Raw genomic sequence first — 20,154 nt, 5'->3', positions numbered from 1 at the left:
TTTTTTTTTTTTTTACAATGGATGACAAATATTTGTTCAGCACCTGCTATGCACTGTTTTATGTACCGAGGATACAGCAGTCAACAGAAAAGACACAAACGCCTACCTGGAGCTGACATCCTAGTGGGGAAAGACAGACAATAAAATATGTACATTTAAAATTTTTTTTTTTATTTTTTTGAAACAGGGTGTTGCTCTATTGCCCAGGCTGAAGTGCAGTGGCTCAATTTTGGCTCACTGCGACCTCTGCCTCCCAGGTTCAAGGGATTCTCATGTCTTGGCCTCCTGAGTAGCTGGAATTATAAGCAGGCACCACCATGCCTAGCTTTTTTTTTTTTTTGATAGAGACAGGGTTGGCCAAGTTGGCCAGACTGGTCTTGAGCTCCAGGCCTTAAGTGACCACCTACCTTGGACTCTCAAAGTGCTGGAATTACAGGCGTGAGCCACCGCACCCAGCCCAAAATAAGTAAATTTTAGAGCATGTTTAAACCCTACCATGTCTGTGGTCTAAAGACACTTGACAAGTGGTCCGCAGGATACCGATAATCCACACTTTGTGATCAGTTGGTGACAAAATAGGGAGGCAGCACCATAATGTAGATTAACTATGGCACCAAGTGTGCCGTTCAGCTCAGCTCATGCTTTTTTTCTTAAAAGGTTTTCTTAATCCAAGAAGCAGAGGGCACTGGTTTATATCCTGGCACCAACTCCTTGTATCAGAGTGAACAGCTAACCAAGAGTTCCTAAACAGGTTGGCTAGAAGCTAAGTGTGAATGACATAAAGGAGAACGGAGATGACAAATGTTGAAAGCAAGTGTTTAGGGAGGGTCTTGATGACACAGTGACTTTTTTTTTTTTTTTTTTTTTTGTGGAGACAAGGTTTTGCTCTGTCACCCAGGCAGGAGTGCAGTGGTGCAATCTCAGCTCACTGCAACCTCCACCTCCCAAGGTGAAGCAATTCTCCTGCCTCAGCCTCCCAAGTGGCTGGGACTACAGGCACGCGCCACCATGCCCGGCTACTTTTTTATTTTTAGTAGAGACAGGGTTTCACCATGTTGGCCAGGCTGGTCTTGAACTCCTGACCTCAGGTGATCCACCTGCTTTGGCCTCCCAAAGTGCTGGGATTATAGGCATGAACCACTGCACCTGGGCAACATAGTGACCTTTTAAAATTCTTCAGGTATGCAGACAATAAAACATCAAACAATGAGGGCCAGGAAACAGGGGGCTCCACTCACCAGGAAAGGCGTGCAGACCCAAGTGAAGGTACCCACGGCTGCCAGGTAGGCAGACATCTTCAGCACCTTCAGCTCCTCCTGCCTGATATCCAACACCTTCTCCTTGAACGCCAGCTCCCAGGCATAAAGCTTCAGCACTTTGATCCCATTGAGAATTTCATTCATCAGCTTGATCCGGTTGTCTTTGCTTTTCATGTGGGCCACCTTGGAAGAGAAGGGCAGTCACCATCACACCTGGGATCAGACCATCACTCAGCATTACCAACTATGTTTTTCTTAAACTTTATTGTGTACTCTGATATGTAAATGCTTTTTACATTGATTTTTTTTTTCTTTTAAATAGAGATGGGGTTTCACCATGCTGCCCAGGCTGGTCTCGAACTCCTGTGCTGGGATTACAGGTGTGAGCCACTGCACTCAGCCTCAACATCACTGTCTACTAAAAGCAGGCCTCCTGAGGGTGAGAGAGCTGATCCTGTAATCCCTATGAGCCCTACTCTTGGTCCTGAGGCCATACCAAAGGACTCTGCTATTAAAGAAAACACCCACTTCAAGTCTTCTTAGGTTAGATATTGGAGAAACATACTCAATTAAGAATCCAGGAATAGAGGCAAGAGAAACCCTTCAGGTCTCCAGAAAAGAAGGGATTCAGTCCCTATTCTGCTGACCCAAACATAGGAAAGATGGTGGGGGTGTTTTTTCTTCTGTTTTCTGTTTTTCTTTTTTTTAGACAGTCTTGCTCTGTCACCCAGACTGGAGTACAGTGGTGTAATTTCACCTCACTGCAACCTCCACCTCTCAGGTTAAAGGGGTTCTCGTACCTCAGCCTCCCAAATAGCTAGGACTATAGATGCCCACCAGCACACATGGCTAATTTTTGTATTTTTAGTAGAGATGGGGTTTTACCATGTTAGCCAGGCTGGTCTTGAACTCCTGACTTCAGGTAATCCACCGACATTGGCCTCCCAGAGTGCTGGGATTATGGGTGTGAGCAACTGTGCCCGGGCTGTTTTCTTATTTCTTGTCAGCCTAGTTTTTTCTTTTTCTTTTTTATTTTATTTTTATTTTTGGAGACAGTGTCTCACTCCGGCATCGAGGCAGGAGTACAGTCACATGATCGTAGCTCCCTGCAGCCTTGAGTTCCTGGGCTCAAGCAATCCTCCCACCTCAGCCTCCCGAGTAGCTGGGACCACAGGCACATGCCACCACACCCAGCTCATTTTTGTATTTTTTGTAGAGACAGCGTCTCCCTATATTGCCCAGGCTGGTTTTGAACTCCTGGCCACAAACCATCCTTCTGCCTCAGCCTCCCAAAGAGCCAGGATTACAGAGATGATCCACTGTGCCTGGCTCATGTTTGTTAAAATAGTGAAATGTTCACGTACTGGCTAGTACTGGTTCCAAATAGTGGGTACATGTGCAGTGCCATTGTTAAATATTTTTAATACCAATAGCAGCATCTTTCTAAGCATTTTACATGTATTTAGCCACTCAACATTCACAATAAATCCATCGTTTAATGCTATAGTCATCCCCGGGCCACAGATGGGAAGAAATTAACCTACATGATCTGGAGGCCAGCGAGTGAAGTGGGTTCAGAGTTGGGCCACTCAGGGAATCCGGCCCATCAACAGATTGATTAAATGGTGACTCTACCCTCAAAGCCCCTGCCTCACCTATCCCACCCATCCCTACCCCATGAAGCCTCTCCTCCCAACAGGTCTGTGTTCTGAAACTCATCTCCGTATGGTACCATCGGTGCAGCCAAGTGCTCCCATTTGAAATTCCACAGCACACCATAACTATCCAACAACAGAAGAGCAGAGAAACAAACCACACCATCTCCATTAAGGACCAAAAGGCACCGGGTCAGGAGAATGAACTCAAGCTATACAGCACAGCAAGAGAGGTCCCCAGAGCAGGGCACTGCAAGACAAAATCATGCTGTCACACCAGCCCATTTAGATAAAAACAGATACGGTAATAATATTACAAAAAGATTTGTAATGGCCAGGTATGGTGTCTCACGCCTGTAATCCCAGCGCTTTGGGGGGTAGGGAGTTCAAGACCAGCCTGGCCAAAACGGTGGAACCCGTCTCTACTAAAAATACAAAAGTTAGGCAGGCATGGTGGCAGGTGCCTGCAATCCCAGCTGCTCGGGAGGCTGAGGCAGGAGAAACGTCTGAACCCAGGAGGAAAAAGTTACAGTGAGCCGAGAATGCACCACTGCACTCTAGCCGGGCAACAGAGTGAGACGCTGTCTCAAAAAAACAGAACAAAACGAGAGAAGCCCACATATGTTAAAAAACTAAACATAACTATATCATTAATCAGGTCTATATATACAAACACAAAGTTCTAGAAGGTTTTGCTTCTGCACATTCGCAGTGGCTGAGACAGTAGGGAAGGAGATAGAGCCTTTTAATTTATATACTTTTTTATGATTGCAACTTTTTTTTTTTTTTTGAGACAGGGTCTCACTCCGTTGTCCATGCTGGAGTACAGTGGCACAATCATGGCTCGCTGCAGCCTTGACCTCCTGGGCTCAGGTGGTCCTCATACTTCAGCCTCCTGAGTAGCTGGGATGACAGGCACACATCACCACACACAGCTAACTTTTCCATTTTGGTTGAGATGGGTTTCACCATGTTCACCAGGCTGGTCTTAAATTCCTGAGTTCAGGCAATCCACCCACCTTGGCCTCCCAAAATGCTCAAAGTACAGGGGTGAGCCTCGCCTGATTCAAACTTTTTTATAATAAGAAACCACACTATGTTAATTGGGTATTTAAACTTTTTAAAATACAAAATATCTCCAAAAATAAAAAGTTGAAAGCCAGGCATGGTGGCTCACACCTGTAATCCCAACACATTGGGAAGCTGAGACAACAGGATCACCTGAGCCCAGGAGTTTGAGACCAGCCTGGGCAACAGAGCAAGACCCCATCTCAGAAATTAATTAATTAATTAATTTAATTAAAATAAAGAGATTAACATCATGCCTCAAATAAGGTAAGAGCGAATAAGGAGAAAAAAAGTAGAGGGTAATTTGTACTCAACTCTTGAAAGCTCAGTCACACATACACGTAAGACAACAGGTGGCTGGCCACGGTGGCTCACACCTGTAATCCCAGTGCTTTGGGGGCTGAGGCGGGCGGATCACAAGGTCAAGAGATAAAGACCATCCTGTGAACTCAGGGAAACCCTGTCTCTACTAAAAATACAAAAATTAGCTAGGCGTGGTGGCACAGGCCTGTAGTCCCAGCTACTCAGGAGGCTGAGGCAGGAGAATCACTTGAACCCGGAAGGCGGAGGCTGCAGTGAGCTGAGATTGCACCATTGCACTCCAGCCTGGCAATAGAGCAAGACTCCATCTCAAACAAAAATAAAATAAGACAACGGGAAACAAGGATTGTCTCTCAGAGGCTCACAGACCTTGTGATGTCAGTCACCAGCCTACAAAGTCTAACCACATGTCAGGAGCTCTCAACCATGGCTGCCCAATATAATCACCTGGGAAACTTTAACACATCCTGATATCCAGACCCCACTCACAGTAAGTGAATCCAAATCCCAGATACGGGGCCTGGGCATCAGCATTTTGTTCAGGCTTCCCGGGTTACTCCAACTGGCAGGCAAGGCTGAGAACCGCAGGGCCCGAGCAGAAGGAACTCGACTAAAACCTGCATGTAGAGGCCCCAGCCTAGGGCCCGGCTTGGAGGCCTTCAGAGACACATGCCCTACCTGATAGGTCTTGGTCTTCATTGCCATCACAGCATTGATCGGCACCATGAGGACCATGACGGCCACTCCAGCCAGGACAGACGGGCCCAGGTTCTAAGGAAGGAAAGGAGACTCTTAATCACTCACCAGACAGGAGAAAACCAGGCCCTTAACAGCTTCCCCGCCTGCTCCACCTCCCCCCATGGATGCTGCTGACCAAGTTAAGGGCAAGAGGTGTTACTTCTACCCCATGATAGGGTATTAGGGGCCTGTGGTTTTATTCCTGAGCATCTCTCGAGGTCCTCCCAATCCCTTGAAGAATAAGCAGGTCCATGTTCCTTTCTCCAAGGCCCTTAGGCCATGTGAGTTTTGCAAATTACAACGTTAGAATTCTAATTTTGGAGATGTTGCCCAGACTGCAGTACAGTGGCTATCTGCAGTGATTCTCCTACTGCAGCCTCCAAAGTAGTTGCAACTACAGGTAACCATTAGGTATTGCTATGTTGCCCAGGCTGGTCTCCAACTCCTGAGCTCAAGCGATCCTCCCAAGTAACTGTGACTACAGTCACACCACCACACCCAGCTATTTTTTTTGTTCGTTTTTAGAGGCACGGTCTCACTATGTTGCCCAAGCTGGTCCTGAACTCATGGTCTCAAGCGATCGTCCTGCCTCTGCCTCCCAAGTAGCTGGGATTACAGGCACGAGCCACCACACCCAGCTTACATTTTTAGAATGGTAATAAGGTAGTATGAAGAAAACTGTGAACACGACCACCTGACTGCTTATTCTGCTTGAAGGCTGCTTACAAGTTTAGCCCTCAACTAGCGCCTGCATACTTGGATTTCAGGAGGGTTTCCACCATTAACAGAAGTGGTAAGAGTGGCTCGATGTGCCTCGACTGTTTCTACAAATATATGGTTTATGCTGAACACTGCTTTCCCTATGGGAGTCTGGACTTTTGGTATGTGCCAAGTCAACAGTGCCATGCCCCTAATAAAAGCCCAAGCACTGAGCTCCTGAGCTTCCCTGGGCAACAACATTTCACACACACAGTCATAATGGTTACCAGAGAATTAACTGCATCTTGTGTGACTCTGCTGGGGACCCCTGGAAGCCTGTACCTGATTTCCCTTAAACACTGCCGCATGTGTGCCTTCATTCTTGGCTAATTTTGCTATATTAACTTAGAGCCTTGAGGCTGGGTACAGTGGCTCACACCTGCAATCCCATCACTTTGAGAGGCCAAAGCGGGAAGATAGCTTGAGGCCAGCAGTTCAAGACCAGCTTGGACAACATAGCGAGACCACATTTCTACAAAATTTAATAACTTAGCCAGGCATGGTGACGTACACCTGTAGTCCCCAGCTAGTTGACAGGACAAAGTGGGAAGGATTACTTGAGCCCAGAAATTTGAGGCTGCAGTGAGCTATGATCGCACCACTGCACTCCAGCCTGGGCAGCAGAGCAAGACTCTGTCGCCTAAAAAACAGAAACGAAAAAACAAGACAGCCGCCACAACCAAGAACTGTCTGGCCCCAAGTGTCAACAGTGCTGAGCTCAAGCGACTGCCATCTAAAACAAGATGTGATGTTAAGACAATTTTCTTAATGGTTCATAAACCAATTCTGAAGGCAATTCTGAAAGAAATGTTTCAAAAAAATTTTTTTACCATGGTAGTACTTTCGGGAAAGTGGACTCCCCAAGACATCTGCTTGAAAAGACATTTATTTCAATACTTTTTTTTTTCCTTCTCAAGACAGAGTCTCACCTTGTCAACCAGCAGGAGTGCAGTGGTGTGACTGCAGCTAACTGCAGCCTCTGAACTCCTAGGCTCAAGCAATCCTCCTGCCTCAGCCTCCACAGTAGCTGGGACCACAGGTAGGGACCATCATGCCTGGCTTTGTTTGTTTGTTTTGCAGAGACAGTGTCTCACTGTGTTGCTCAGGCTGGTCTCAAACTCTGGCTTCAAGCAATCCTTCCACCTCGGCCTCCTAAAGTGCTAGGATTATAGGTGCATGCCACCTGTATCTGTGCCCAGCCTCTCAGATAATTAAATTCTGGTGGTTTTTTTTCTAAGTTTTATTATTAGAAACACTTTACTCACCTTCTGCTCTACAAATGTATTTTTTAAAAAAGCAAACTACAGCCAAATAAACTGATAATTTTTTCTTTTTTCTTTTCTTTTTTGAGATGGAATCTCGCTCTGTTGCCCAAACCGAAGTGCAGTGGTGCAGTCTCGGCTCACTGCAACCTCTGCCTCCTTGATTCAAGCAATTCTTCTACCTCAGTCTCAAGTAGCTGGGATTATAGGTATACACCACTACGTCCAGCTAATGTTTGTATTTTTAGTAGAGATGGGGTTTTGCCATGTTGGCTAGGCTGGTCTCCTGGCCTTAGATGATCCACTCACCTCAGCCTCTCAAAGTGTTCAAATTATAGGCATGAGCCATTGTGTCCAGCCCTTCTCTGTTTCAAAAAAAAAAAAAAAAAGAGTCTTGCTCTGTCACCAGGTACCAGGCTGGAGCACAGTGGCACGATCTCGGCTCACTGCAACCTCCGCCTCCCAGGTTCAAGCAATTCTCCTGCCTCAGCCTCCCAAGTAGCTGGACCTATAGGCGCACGCCACCGCGCCCAGCTAATTTTTATATTTTTAGTAGAGACGGGGTTTCACTATGTTAGCCAGGATGGTCTTGATCTCTTGACCTCGTGATCTGCCCACCTTGGCCTCCCAAAGTGCTGGGATTACAGGCGTGGTTTTGTTTTTTTTTGTTTTTTTTTGAGACAAAGTCTTACTCTGTTACCCAGGCTGGAGTGCAGTGGTGCAATCTCAGCTCACTGCAACCTCTGCTTCCTGGGTTCAAGCAATTCTCCTGCTTCAGCCTCCCAAGTAGCTATAATTATAGGTGTGTGCCACCACACCTGGCTAATTTTTTGCATTTTTAGTAGAGATGGGGTTTCACCATGTTGGCCAGGCTGGTCTCGAACTCCTGACATCAGGTGATCCATGTACCTCAGCCTCCCAAAGTACAGGGATTACAGGCATGAGCCATCACACCCAGTCAACCCTTTTCTTTCAAGAACAGATAATCTGAGCTGTGCTCATTATGCACCAGGCCCTACTGGGGTTGTACCCACAGAAGACACAAAAATATGTCAGATACTGTATGTCTGCAAGTAGCTAATATGGTACCCATCCAAAAAGAGGCAATACACTGAACATGCAAAAAAAAAAACTATTTCAGAAAGTGGTCCAGGCATGGTGGCTCATGCCTGTAATCCCAGCACTTTGGGAGGCTGAGGTGGGTGGATCACCTGATGTCAGGAGTTTGAGACCAGCCTGGCCAACATGATGAAACCTTGTCTCTACTAAAAATACAAAAAAAAAAAAAAAAAAAAAAAAAAAATTAGCTGCGCATGATGGCATGAGTCTGTAGTTCCAGCTACTTGGCAGGCTGAGGCAGGAGAATCAATTGAACCTCAGCAGCAGAGGTCAGCAAGCCGAGATGGTGCCACTGCACTCCAGCCTGGGCAACAGAGTTAGACTGTCTCAAAGAAAAAGAAAAACTATTTCAGAAAATAGTATCAGATGAGTTCCTATACTAAAGTTACTGGGATTCAAAATTCAAAAAAGGAGAAAGTTCATCTAATTCGGGTGGAGGGGACATCAATTAAAGTGGTGTTTGTTACAACAGGAGAATGAGCAGGCTTTCATCAGTTAGTAGGAAGGAAGGAAATTCCTTATGGAAGAAAAGGCACCTGGCAAAAGCTCAGAGGTAGCAAAGCACAAGGCATGTATTGTGCTATGAGCCTCTTTGCTTATCATCATTTTATTTTGGGAACTCTCCCTCCCCTCATGGAAGGGCTGTCAAACACATCTCTTCTGCCATGGGAAAGGACAGGTGACCCAAGCTGGCTAATCAGAGAACTCTGCCTTCTAGGCCATAGTGATTGGTTCGGGGATGTGAACAGGACCAAGCCAGGCCAGAGTGCTCCCTGAGACTGACTCTGGCTATGCAAAGAAATGCCGTCTTCTCTTTTCTCTGGCACGTCGTTCTGACAGGATGATATCAGCCCATAGCTATGGAGACGTGGGGAAGTACCACTGAGAATGATGTCGACTCGGAGAACAACAGGGCTATGAAATGATGAAAGAGTGAAAGTGAGTACTGACAACACTGCTTGATCGCCTGGATCAGTCCACACCTGAAGCTAATGCCCAGCTTTCTGAGATACATGCAGCCCAAAGTTCCCTGTATTTACTTAGGCTACTTTAAGATACATTTCTATCCCTTGCAATTTAGAGAATCTTGAATACCATAATTTGGAACCAGTGAATATGTGAGTCTGGTTAGTGTTTCGGAGAATTCAGTGGGAGAAATAGGAGTGTTCATTGCAGCGTTGTTAATTACTGGCACTGTCCAGGAAAGAGAGAATGAAAACACCATCCCACCATTCCTGACAATTCATGAAAGGAACAAAATACTGAGGAACTGCTTACCAGGCTGGAAAATAAAATACGAACAACAGTTGGAACTGCCAGGGAGCTACACATGCCATTACCATCAACACCCACTCCCTCAGCCCACTGCCCCCACGTACAAGTCCCTCCCTGTGTGCAAAAGAGAACAGTGTCAAACACACACCAGCCACAGGAGGTAGAGAGCAAGAATGACTTGCAGCGGGGCTGACCAGACCATGTTAATGTACGTCGCCAAGTCCATGAACCTCTGAGCATCCACAGACATAAGATTGACGATCTCCCCAACCGTTGAGGATTTCCTAGCTGAACTGGTGATCACGAGGGCCTGTGGACAAAGGAGAGGGAGGGTGGGTGAGTGTGGTGGGTGAATAGGCCTGACTCTTCCACCAGGCACACGGAGAGAAAGGAGACTCTCAGGGGTGGAAATGCTGCAGATTTTTGCTCCTCCCCTCCCGATTTACCTGTCTGCCCAGGGCACGTGTGTTCTCTCTCAAAGCCTACATTCTTATCCACGGCACTTTTATTTTGGGAACTCTCCCTCCTCAAACCGAAGGGCTGTCAATCACATCTCTTCTGCCATGAGAGAGGACATGTGACCCAGGCTGGCCAATCAGAGACCTCTGCCTCCTGGACCGCAGTGATTGGTTCACTGCTTCCCAACCTTGAACTCATCAACTGACAAGGGACCCTAGGCATCCTCGAAACCACGGCTTCACAAGCTTTAACGTTCACAAACACAGCCAGGGTTTTGGGTTTGTTTTTTTTGTTTTTTTTTTTTTTTTTTTTTTTGAGGTTAATGGGGGAGGTTGTTCCATTGTAGCTTCAGATTTTGCAGGTCTGAGGTGCAGCCTCGGATTCTGCATTTCTACCATACTCCCAGGCTGTGCTGATGCTGCTAGTCCCAGACCCCACTGAAGGACAGAGGGTCTAGGCCAGGGTCTCAAAACCTTGGTGTTCTTGACATCTGGGGCCAGATACTTCTTTGGGGGGCTGTCCTGTGCCCTCACCCCTAGTTGGGACAACCGAAAATGCCTCCAGATATTGTCATACATGCCCTAGGGAGGGGCAAATCTCCCTGGCTGAGAACCACTGGTCTGGGTCACTGGCCCTCCAACATGGCCCCACACTATCACCTGGGGAGTTTTAAAATCACTAACACATTAGCCAGGCGTCGTGGTGCCCGCCTGTGGTCCCAGCTACTTGGGGGGCTGAGGTGCCAGGACTGTTTAAGCCTGGGAGGTGAACACTGCAGTGAGTCAAGATTGTGCTACTGCACTCCAGCCTGGGCGACAGAGCAAGACCCTATTTCAAAAAAAACAAATAAAAAACAAAAACACTGACACCTGGGTCCAACCTTAGCAATCTCAATTTAATTTAATCCGGTGCAACCTAGGTGTCAGGAAGTTTTTTGGTTTTTTTTTTTGAGACAGGGTCTCCTTCTGTCACATAGGCCAGAATGCAGGGGTGCAATCAGGACTCACTGCAGCCTCCAACTCCTGGGCTCAAGTGATTCTTCTGATTCAACGTCCTGAGTAGCTGAGACTACAGGTACTCACCACCATTCATGACTAATTTTTTTATTTTCTGCAGAGCCAGGGTCTTGCTATATTGACCAGGCTGGTATTCAACTCCTGCCTTCAAGTGATTCTCCCATCTTGGCCTCCCAAAGTGCTGGGATTACAGGCATGAGCTATAGTGCCTGGACTGCATCAGTTTTTTAAGCTCCCCAGGTGATTCTAACTCACACACAGGCCACAGAATCACTGATATAGTTCATCTTTCCCAAGTACGTTGCAAGACTGTCTCTTCCTGATCTATGCACCAAGCAGTTTCCTTGCCCTTGAGACAAAAAATAATTTATAGAGACCAAGAAGGTAATTTGGTTCCTTTGAAGTTGGATGTGCATAAATGCCTACTACATACTCTCATCATGCAGAGAATGTGCCACCTGCTCAGTTCAAATTAAGACTGACAACAGGCTGGGAGTGGTGGCTCATGCCTGTAATCCCAGTACTTTGAGAGGCCGAGGCAGGCGGATCACCTGAGGTCAGCAGTTTGAGACCAGCCTGGCCAACATGGTGAAACCCCGTCTCTAGTAAACATACAAAAATTAGCCGGTCATGGTGGCAGGTGCCTGTAATCCCAGCTACTCAGGAGGGTGAGGCAGAGGAACTACTTGAACCTAGGAGGCGGAAATGGCAGTGAGCCAAGATCATGCCACTGCACTCCAGCCTGGTGGACAGTGAGACTCTGCCTCAAAAAAAAAAAAAAAGAAAAAGGAAAAAAGTGACAAGAAGCTGAAACACAGAATGTTAACAGCAGAACCAGAATCTGAACTTCAATTTCCCCACATCAAGGGCCACTGATCCATCTAAAAAACTCAATTACCCACAGCTGATACACAGGGACATCTACGCGCCAACCCGTGAAATCAGCTTTGCTGAGGTACAATGCCTGATGGTCACCATCCCTGCCACCTGCGGTCATGGAGGCCACCATCATCCTACTGCTGCAGAAGCTGGGCTGGAAGTCCTCAGGCTGGCCCCCTGGAATAACCCAAGGCTGCAGGAGGGGATGTCAAAATCGGGCCACAGGCCAGTGGCACAGCCTCCCTACCTTGCGATAAACAGCCCCAATGACCGCGGTCTTGATCCTCATGCCGCTGACAAAGCAGATGTGGAAGTACTGGTGCAGCAGGAGGGTCTGCAGGCAGGCGCTGACGAACAGCAGCACTGTGTAGAAGTAGCCCTGCCAGTTTGGGGCCGTGGTGTCATTCACAAAGCTGATGAGCAACCTGCAAAGGAGCAAAGAGACAGCCTGGGATGATTTGTGACACATTGGGGAAAGGGAAAAGGGCTTCAGTGTTGGCACCGCAACTTTCTCCTGAGCCAGCTGAGCAAGACACTATCACTCCAATTTCACAGATGGAAAAACAAGTCCACAGTGGTGATGTGGCTGTGCAGGTGGCCCAAACTGCTCACAACAGAGGTCTCTGGCTTGGGATTTTGTGCTAATTGCTCTAGCTCTATCTCATCACCAGTAAGTCACCCAAAAGGAATTGCATAGGGAACACAAGGAAACAGGCAGGGAGGGAAAGAGAATGAATGTGTGGCCCCAGCGTGACAGGGCAGCAGAGAACAGGGGAAGAGGGAGGCCACCTCCCTTCTGACTCCCTGGTTTTTGGTTACAGTTTTTTTTGTTTTGTTGTGTTGTTTTTTTTTTTTATTTTTTTGAGACAAAGTCTTGTTCTGTTGCCAAGTCTGGAGTTCAGTGGTGTGACCTCTGCTCAATGCAACCTGTGCCTCCTGGGTTCAAGCAATTCTCCTGCCTCAGCCTCCCAAGTAGCTGGGATTACAAGTGTGCGCCACCACACCAGCTAATTTTTGTATTTTCAGCAGCGACAGCGCTTCGCCATGTTGGCCAGGCTAGAGTTGACCTCCTGACCTCAGGTGATCTGCCTGCCCCAGCCTCCCAAAGTGCTGGATTACTGGCATGAGCCACCGTGCCCAACCCTGGTTGCAGTTTTTTCATGTGATCTGCTGGCATTTCCTTGCTCTTGGTTTTCCAAGATAATGCCATATCCTCCCCATTTGGGTTTCAGGGGACCCTAGTGGGTTTCTGCTACTTGCAACCAAAGTGGTTTTCACTAAGATGGTAATTAAGTAAAGCATATAGCCAAGCTAGGGAGTGATGGTGGCTCACCTCTGCAATCCCAGCCCCTCAGGAAGCCAAGCCAGGACGATCGCTTGAAGCCAGGAATTCCAGACCAGCAAGACCCTGTCTCAATTTTTTTTTTTTTCCCAAAAAAAGCTGGTAAAAATGAAGACACCTGACTATAAGCACACTTCAGGACACAGCATGACCCTGGGGTTATGAGTGATGCAAACGAAAGATCCAACCAAAGGAGGCAAAACAGAGCCCACCTGGGAGGGAAGGGGTCTTACTTCAAGATCTCCGGACCGGCAAACATCATCAGGTCATGGAGGGCCTTAAAGAAAAAGCTCATGAGGAAGTAGGGCCCGAAGGTCTTGTATAAGACCTTAAACAGAGAGGGATTCCACTCCTTCTGTGGAGACCTGACGATCAAAGCCTCCACCTCCTCATTCACATCCACCTTGGAACTCCCTTTCGGCTTGGCAGGATCCTTGGAGGAGTACACAACCTTCGCGGGCTGCCTGGAACACAAGGAGGTGAAGCCATTGTGGGGTCTGCCAGAGACACAGCCCCCCACCGAGGGAAACAGCCAGAGGATGTCACCCTCAGGGGAGACAGAGTCAAAGATGAAAAGCCCAAGGAGAGGGGCAGGTCAGCACAGTGGTTACACACACGGTCTCAAGAGCCACCATTGCCAAGTAGGGCTTGGCCACTGGCCAGCTGCATGGCTTCAGGCAAGGTCCTTAAGCTCTCTGGGCCTCAGTTTTCTCCCCTGTGAAATGAGGATAAAAGTAGGACCTACCTCCAAGGTAGGTAAGATTAACTGAGTTGAAGAAGTGAAAGACATGGAGAAGTGATGGCTCCAAACTGATCTAGAGCCAAGGCAATCCCTGTCAGAAGCCCAGCTGGCTTCCTGGGAGAAATGAATGAGCTAACCCTAAAATTCATATGGAAACTTCAGGACCCAGGACAGCCAAAACAACTGTGAAAAAGAAGAACCAAGTTGGAGGATTCACACTTCTTGATTTCAAAACAATACAAAACAACAATCACAGCAGGGCGCGGTGGCTCATGCCTCTAATCCCCACACTTTGGGAGGCCAAGATGGATGGATCACTTGAGGTCAATCCGAGATCAGCCTGGCCAACATGGTGAAACCCTGTCTCTTCCGAAAGTACAAAAATTAGCCAGGCATGGTGGCAGGCACCTGTAATCCCAGCCACTTGGGAGGCTGAGGCAAGAGAATTGCTTCAACCTGGGAGGCAGAGGTTGCAGTGAGCTGAAATTGTGCCATTGCACTCCAGCCTTGGTGACAGGGCAAGACTACATCTCAGGAAGAAAAAAAAAAAGTCATCAAGACAGGCAAAGGGATAGTCATATATAGATCAATGCAAAAGAACAAAGCATCCTTGCCAGTTGTGGTGGCTCACGCCTGTAGCCCCAGCACTTTGGAAGGCCAAGGCAGGCTTATCACCTAAGGTTGGGAGTTCGAGACAAGCCTAACAAACATGGAAAAACGTTGTCTCTACTAAAAATATACAAAATTAGCCAGGTGTGATGGTGCATGCCTGTAATCCAAGGAAAGCTAAGGAAAAAGGAAACAAACAGGGAAAGGGAAGGAGAAAGGGGAAAGGAAGGGGAAAAGAAAGCAGAGTCCAGCCAAGGAAACATAGCAAGACCCTGTTTCTAAAAAAAAATTTTTTGGCCAGGCACAGTGGCTCACATCTGTAATCCCAGCACTTTGGGAGGCCAAGACAGGAGGATCACCTGAGGTCAGGAATTCAAGATTAGCCAGGCCAACATGGTGAAACTCTGTCTCTTAAAAAAAAAAAAAAAAAAAAAAAAATTTTGACTGGGGGTGGTGGTTTATGTCTGTAATCCAGCACTTTGGGAGGCCGAGGTGGGTGGATCACTTGAGGTCATGAGATTGAGACCATCCTGGCCAACATGGCAAAATCCCATCTCTACCAAAAACAAAAAGAATTATCCAAGCATGGTAACAGGTGCCTGTAATCCCAGCATGGGAGGCCTAGGCGAGAGAATTGCTTTATCCAGGAGGAAAAGGAGGTTGCAATGAGATAAGATTTCGCCACTGCACTGCAGCCTCGGGGCCAGAGCAAGATTCTGTCTTAAAAAACAAATCAAGTTGACTGTGATGATGACTGCACAACTCTGAACACACTAAAAATCAGTGAACGGATGGTCCACATACATACATCGTGTGGTATATGAATATCTCAAAAAGCTGCCATCAGAAAAGTAGTCTTTATTTTATAGGGATTTTTTTCTTTTTCCCTTTTTTTGGAACAGAGTCTTGCCCTGTTGCCCAGGCTGGAGTGCAATGGTGCAATCTCTACTCAATGCAACCTCTGCCTCTCGAATTCAAGCAATTCTCCTGCCTCAGCCTCCTGAGTAGCTGGGATTACAGGCATGTGCCACCATGCCCAGCTAATTTTTGTATTTTTTACTAGAGACGGGGTTTTCACCATGTTAGTCAGGCTGGTCTTGAACTCCTAGCCTCAGGTGATCCACCTGCCTTAGCCTCCCAAAGTGCTGGGATTACAGGTGTGACCCACCATGCCTGGCCAGACTTTTTTTTAAAGCACCAGTCAGTACTGCATATATTATTTTACACTACAGCTAGAATGAAACACAAAACACTGCACCATCCAACACATTTGCTTTTCAGGTAGAATGCGAAGTTCAGAGGACACAGTGATATGGTTTTGCTGTGTCTCCACCCAAATCTCATCTTGAATTGTAGCTCCCACAATTCCCACATGTTGTGGGAGGGACCCAGTGGGAGACAAATGAATCATGGGGGCCATTTCGCCCGTACTGTTCTCGTGGTAGCGAATAGGTCTCACAAGATCTGATGGTTTTATAAGGGGTTTCCCCTTTCACTTGGCTCTCTCTCTCTCTTGCCTGCTGCCATGTAAGACATTTCCTTCGCCTTCCACCATGATTGTGAGGCCTCCCCAGCCACATGGAACTGTGAGTTCATTCAATTCCATGTGAGTTCATTCAATCTCTTTTTCTTTATAAATTACCCAGTCTCAGGTATGTCTTATGTCTTTATCAGCAGCGTGAAAATGAGCTAATACACACGGCTTGACCAAATGTCACAGAGATTTGGTAAAACTGAATAGTGTGTCCAACTTTGTTGTCATTCCCCAAACCTCTGTCTTCTTTCCTGGGCTCCATCCCTCATGTGTGAATCTAGGACCAAGATGGTCCCTGACCTTCATAGACATCGTGGGTGCCACACAGGTATTCAGAACCCAGGACGACTGGGGAAGACAGGGAGGGTAGCCGTATTACCTTTTCAAAATTATTTTTAGTAATTTGAAATCTTAGTCATGTTATGTTAAAGTAATAACTGTAAAATGTGTGAGTCTTTTCAAAGTAACTTAAAATACAGAAACAATTGCCTTACAAAATTATGAAATGGTTTTCATCTACAAATACTAGTATTCAACAGTCCAAAAAGACACACTTCCTAGGTTTTTCACCAGAAATTATGGTTACTAAAGTGTTAATTGTAGGCTAGGCATGGTGGCTCGTGCCTATAATCCCAGAACTTTGAGAGGCCAAGGCAGGAGGATTGCTTGAGCCTAGGAGTTCAAGACCAGCCTGGACAACATAGTGAGACCCCATCTCTATTTAAAAATAAAAATAGTTAATTGTGGTTATATGTAGTTAACCACATTTATTTTTACAAAAACTGCATTTATATTAAAAAAATTCTGTATCACTGTGTATAAAGAATACATGATGTGCTTTTGGTGAGGGTTACAAAAAGACACAAGGATATAGCTCTTGTTAAAGGAAAAGTAATTCTAATTTAGAGGTTAACATTTGTTTCAAAATAAGGGAAAAATAATATAGATAAAACTAAATAGATACAAAAAGCTGAAGAAAAAATAGCAAGTATTTTGTAAGAGGTTATAAATGATTTATGGAAAACTCTTTGTGTAGTCAAAAGGTAAAAGAATGGATTTATCAGGTTTTATTAAAACTAGCTTTAGTATTGATAATACTCCTATACAGAAGTAAAGTTTGGCTTTATCTTTTGAACAAGAATTTTGTGTAGTACTGATAAGAGACAGTAATTGATTTTGTTCACCTGAGTAAACTGCAGGTGAAAAAAAAGGGGACAGGAGAGACAGATTCTGTCTCTTGCTGTCTTATACAGACCTTTTGATTATTTGGGAAATTGAGTTTCTTCTCTATCAGGAAAAGAAAAAAAGGTTTCTGAGTCTTAAAACCTTTTAATTGGCAGGGCACGATGGCTCATGCCTGTAATCCCAGCACTTTCGGAGGTCAAGGTGGGTGGATCACTTGAGGTCAGGAGTTCAAGACCCTAGCCTGGCCAACATGGTGAAACCACGTCTGTACTTTAAGTACAAAAAATCAGCCCGGCATGGTAGCAGATTTCCATAATCCCAGCTACTCCGGAGGCTGAGGCAGTAGCATCACTTAAACCTGGGAGGCAAAGGTTGCAGTGACCCAGGATCGGACCACTGCAGGCCAGCATGGGCAACAAGAGCAAGACTCCATTAAAAAAACAAAACCTTTTAATTATCACTTTGGATAAATGAGTATTATTTTACAGTGACTTATGATCTTATTTTGATTAAGTGCTCAATACCTCTGTCATACATGACAGGCATCCTGAAATCAAATGTCCTTTTTTTTTTTTGAGACAGGGTATATGTCGCCCAGGCTGGAGTGCAGGGCGCGATCTCAGCTCACTACAACGTCCACCTCCCAGGCTCAAGTGATCCTCCCACCTCAGCCTCCCAGGTACCTAGGACCACAGGTGTACATCACCACACTTGGCTTTTGTTTTTTAGTTTTTGGTAGAAACAGGGTCTCAGTATGTTGCCCAGGCTGCTCATGAACTCCTTGGACTCAAGCAAGCCTCCCGCCTCAGCCTTCCTGTAAGTGCTAGGATTACAGGTGTGAGCCAATGCAGCTAGTAAAACACATTTGTATTTAAGGAGACAACAGGTCTGAGAGGTTATAAATCATCCTCAACATGTGTACCAGTACCCTAGGAAAGCCCTGGCCCCATCACTCTCACTATAGTTTTCATTTTCTAGAACTGTGTGCAAATGAAATCGTTTAGTATGTATTTTTTGCCTTAATTTCCTTTCACTTGGTATAATTACTCTAAGATTCATCCATATTGCTGCATGTATCAATAGTTCTTTTTTTTTTTTTTGGACAGAGTCTCACTCTGTTGCCCAGGCTGGAGTGCAGGGGCACAAGCTCGGCTCACTGCAACCTCTGCTTCACTAGTTCAAGCGATTCTCCTATCTCAGCCTCCCAAATAGCTGGGATTACAGGCGTGTGCCACCACACTCGGCTAATTTTTGTATTTTTAGTAGACACGGGGTTTCACCATGTTAGCCAGGCTGGTCTTGAACTCCTGACCTCAGGTGATTCACACATCATGGCTTCCCAAAGTGCTGAAATTATAGGCATGAGCAACTGTGCCCAGCCGACAGTTTGTTCTTGTACTTCACTTAGTATTCAGTCGCACAAAGGCACATAATGGGTACATCTGTCTGTTCCCTTGCTAAGATGTCTGGCTTACCTCCAGTTTGGTTCCCACAAAGTAGCTAAGAATGTTCCTGTACCAGCCTTTTATGAACATATGTTCTTAGCTCTCTTGGGCGACTACCTGGGAAGGGACTGGCTGGCTGTATGGTCACTAAGTCTAACTTTAAAAAAGAATCTGCCAAACTCTTCCAGAGTCACAGAAGCATTTTACATTCATAACAGAAGCCACAATCCAAAATGGCCCTAACTCTGCGTAGTGACACACAAAAGAGAACGTAAAACTGTTACACACAAACCAATGAAGGACTGCGTTTTTTAACCCAAAGGCAGAAGCAGAGAGATCGCTGGCACCTGCTTTTTGTTTGTTTGTTTTGAGACGGAGTCTCACACTGTCACCCAGGCTGGAGTGCAGTGGTACGATCTCAGCTCACTGCAACCTCCACTTCCCAGATTCAAGCAATTCTCGTGCCTCGGCCTCCCAAGTAGCTGGGATTACAGGAAAGCACCACCACACCCCGCTAATTTTTGTATTTTTTAATAGAGATGAGGTTTCACCATGTTGTCCAGGCTGGTCTTGAACTTATGAGCTCAGGTGATCCTCCCACCTCGACCTTCCTAAGTGCTTTGATTATAGGCATGAGCCACCATGCCGCACCACATCCGACTTTTCACAAGGAATCACTCAGGGGTGAAGAGAGGTGGTAAAGGGGTCCAAGAAGCCACACAGACCCCGCAGCCCAGGCCTCCCTCACCTGGTCCCCAAGCCTGGGACACCCAGCAGCCCAGAGCTGCACAGGCTGCATTCCCTTCCCCGGTTAACTAAAGGGATCTGGGCATAAGGGGCCACACCAGGAAATTCCAGCCTAGGACAGGGTTGTCCTTGTCACTCTCTTCAGGTCCACAGTGGTTACAGCTGCCAGATCTGGCCTATGCCTATGGGAATAAAGTAAGCGATCCTTCTACCAATGTTCCTGGGAAATGATGCCCTGGCCCCAAGCTGAGCATCCCTGAACACCAACGTACTCACAAAGCCTCTCAGGTGGCCCACTTTCAAGCCCAATGAGCCAGTTCTCACCACACCCTCACTGGCAGGATGGAAGTGTACAGATGAATAAATAAAACTTGTACAGCTAAAACCTGCCCAGTGTTTACTCAGGACTAGGGCACAGCTTTTTATGACATTTATCTGACTGAATTCTCAGAAAATGCGCTGAGTGAAAAATGGACGCTCCTGTCAGGCACAGTGGTTCATGCCTGTAATCCCAACACTGTAGGAGGCCAAGATAGGTGGACTGCTTGAGCTCAGGAGCTAAGAACAGCCTGGGCAACATGGCGAGACACCATCTCTACCAAAAAACATTAGCCAGGTGTGGTGGCACATACCTGTAGTCCCAGCTACTCGGGAGGCTGAAGTGGGAGGCTCACTCCAGCCTAGGCAATGGAGGTTGCAGTGATCTGAGATGGAGCCACTGCACTCTAGCCCGGACAAAA

General features: G+C 46.5%; 1 protein-coding gene across 8 annotated transcripts in view; it reads right to left on the bottom strand.

The window, feature by feature from the left end:
• The window catches only part of ABCC1 (ATP binding cassette subfamily C member 1 (ABCC1 blood group)), a 193,429-nt gene that overhangs the window by 81,926 nt on the left and 91,349 nt on the right, over nucleotides 1-20,154 (bottom strand). For 6 of the 8 annotated variants that reach the window (XM_035266969.3, XM_078344692.1, XM_035266967.3 and 3 more), the window contains exons 8-12: nucleotides 13,386-13,616; nucleotides 12,058-12,235; nucleotides 9,605-9,766; nucleotides 4,982-5,074; nucleotides 1,239-1,442 (exon numbers count right to left, since the gene is read on the bottom strand). In XM_035266969.3, coding sequence (XP_035122860.1) covers nucleotides 1,239-1,442; nucleotides 4,982-5,074; nucleotides 9,605-9,766; nucleotides 12,058-12,235; nucleotides 13,386-13,616 — 868 coding nt within the window. The remainder of the gene's footprint in view (nucleotides 1-1,238; nucleotides 1,443-4,981; nucleotides 5,075-9,604; nucleotides 9,767-12,057; nucleotides 12,236-13,385; nucleotides 13,617-20,154) is intronic. The other 2 variants (XM_035266971.3, XM_078344696.1) reach the window with 1 other exon arrangement.

Source organism: Callithrix jacchus, chromosome 12 (assembly GCF_049354715.1).
Source record: "Callithrix jacchus isolate 240 chromosome 12, calJac240_pri, whole genome shotgun sequence".
NCBI classification, from domain to species: Eukaryota; Metazoa; Chordata; class Mammalia; order Primates; family Cebidae; genus Callithrix; species Callithrix jacchus.
This window is presented reverse-complemented; position numbering and strand designations above follow the sequence as displayed.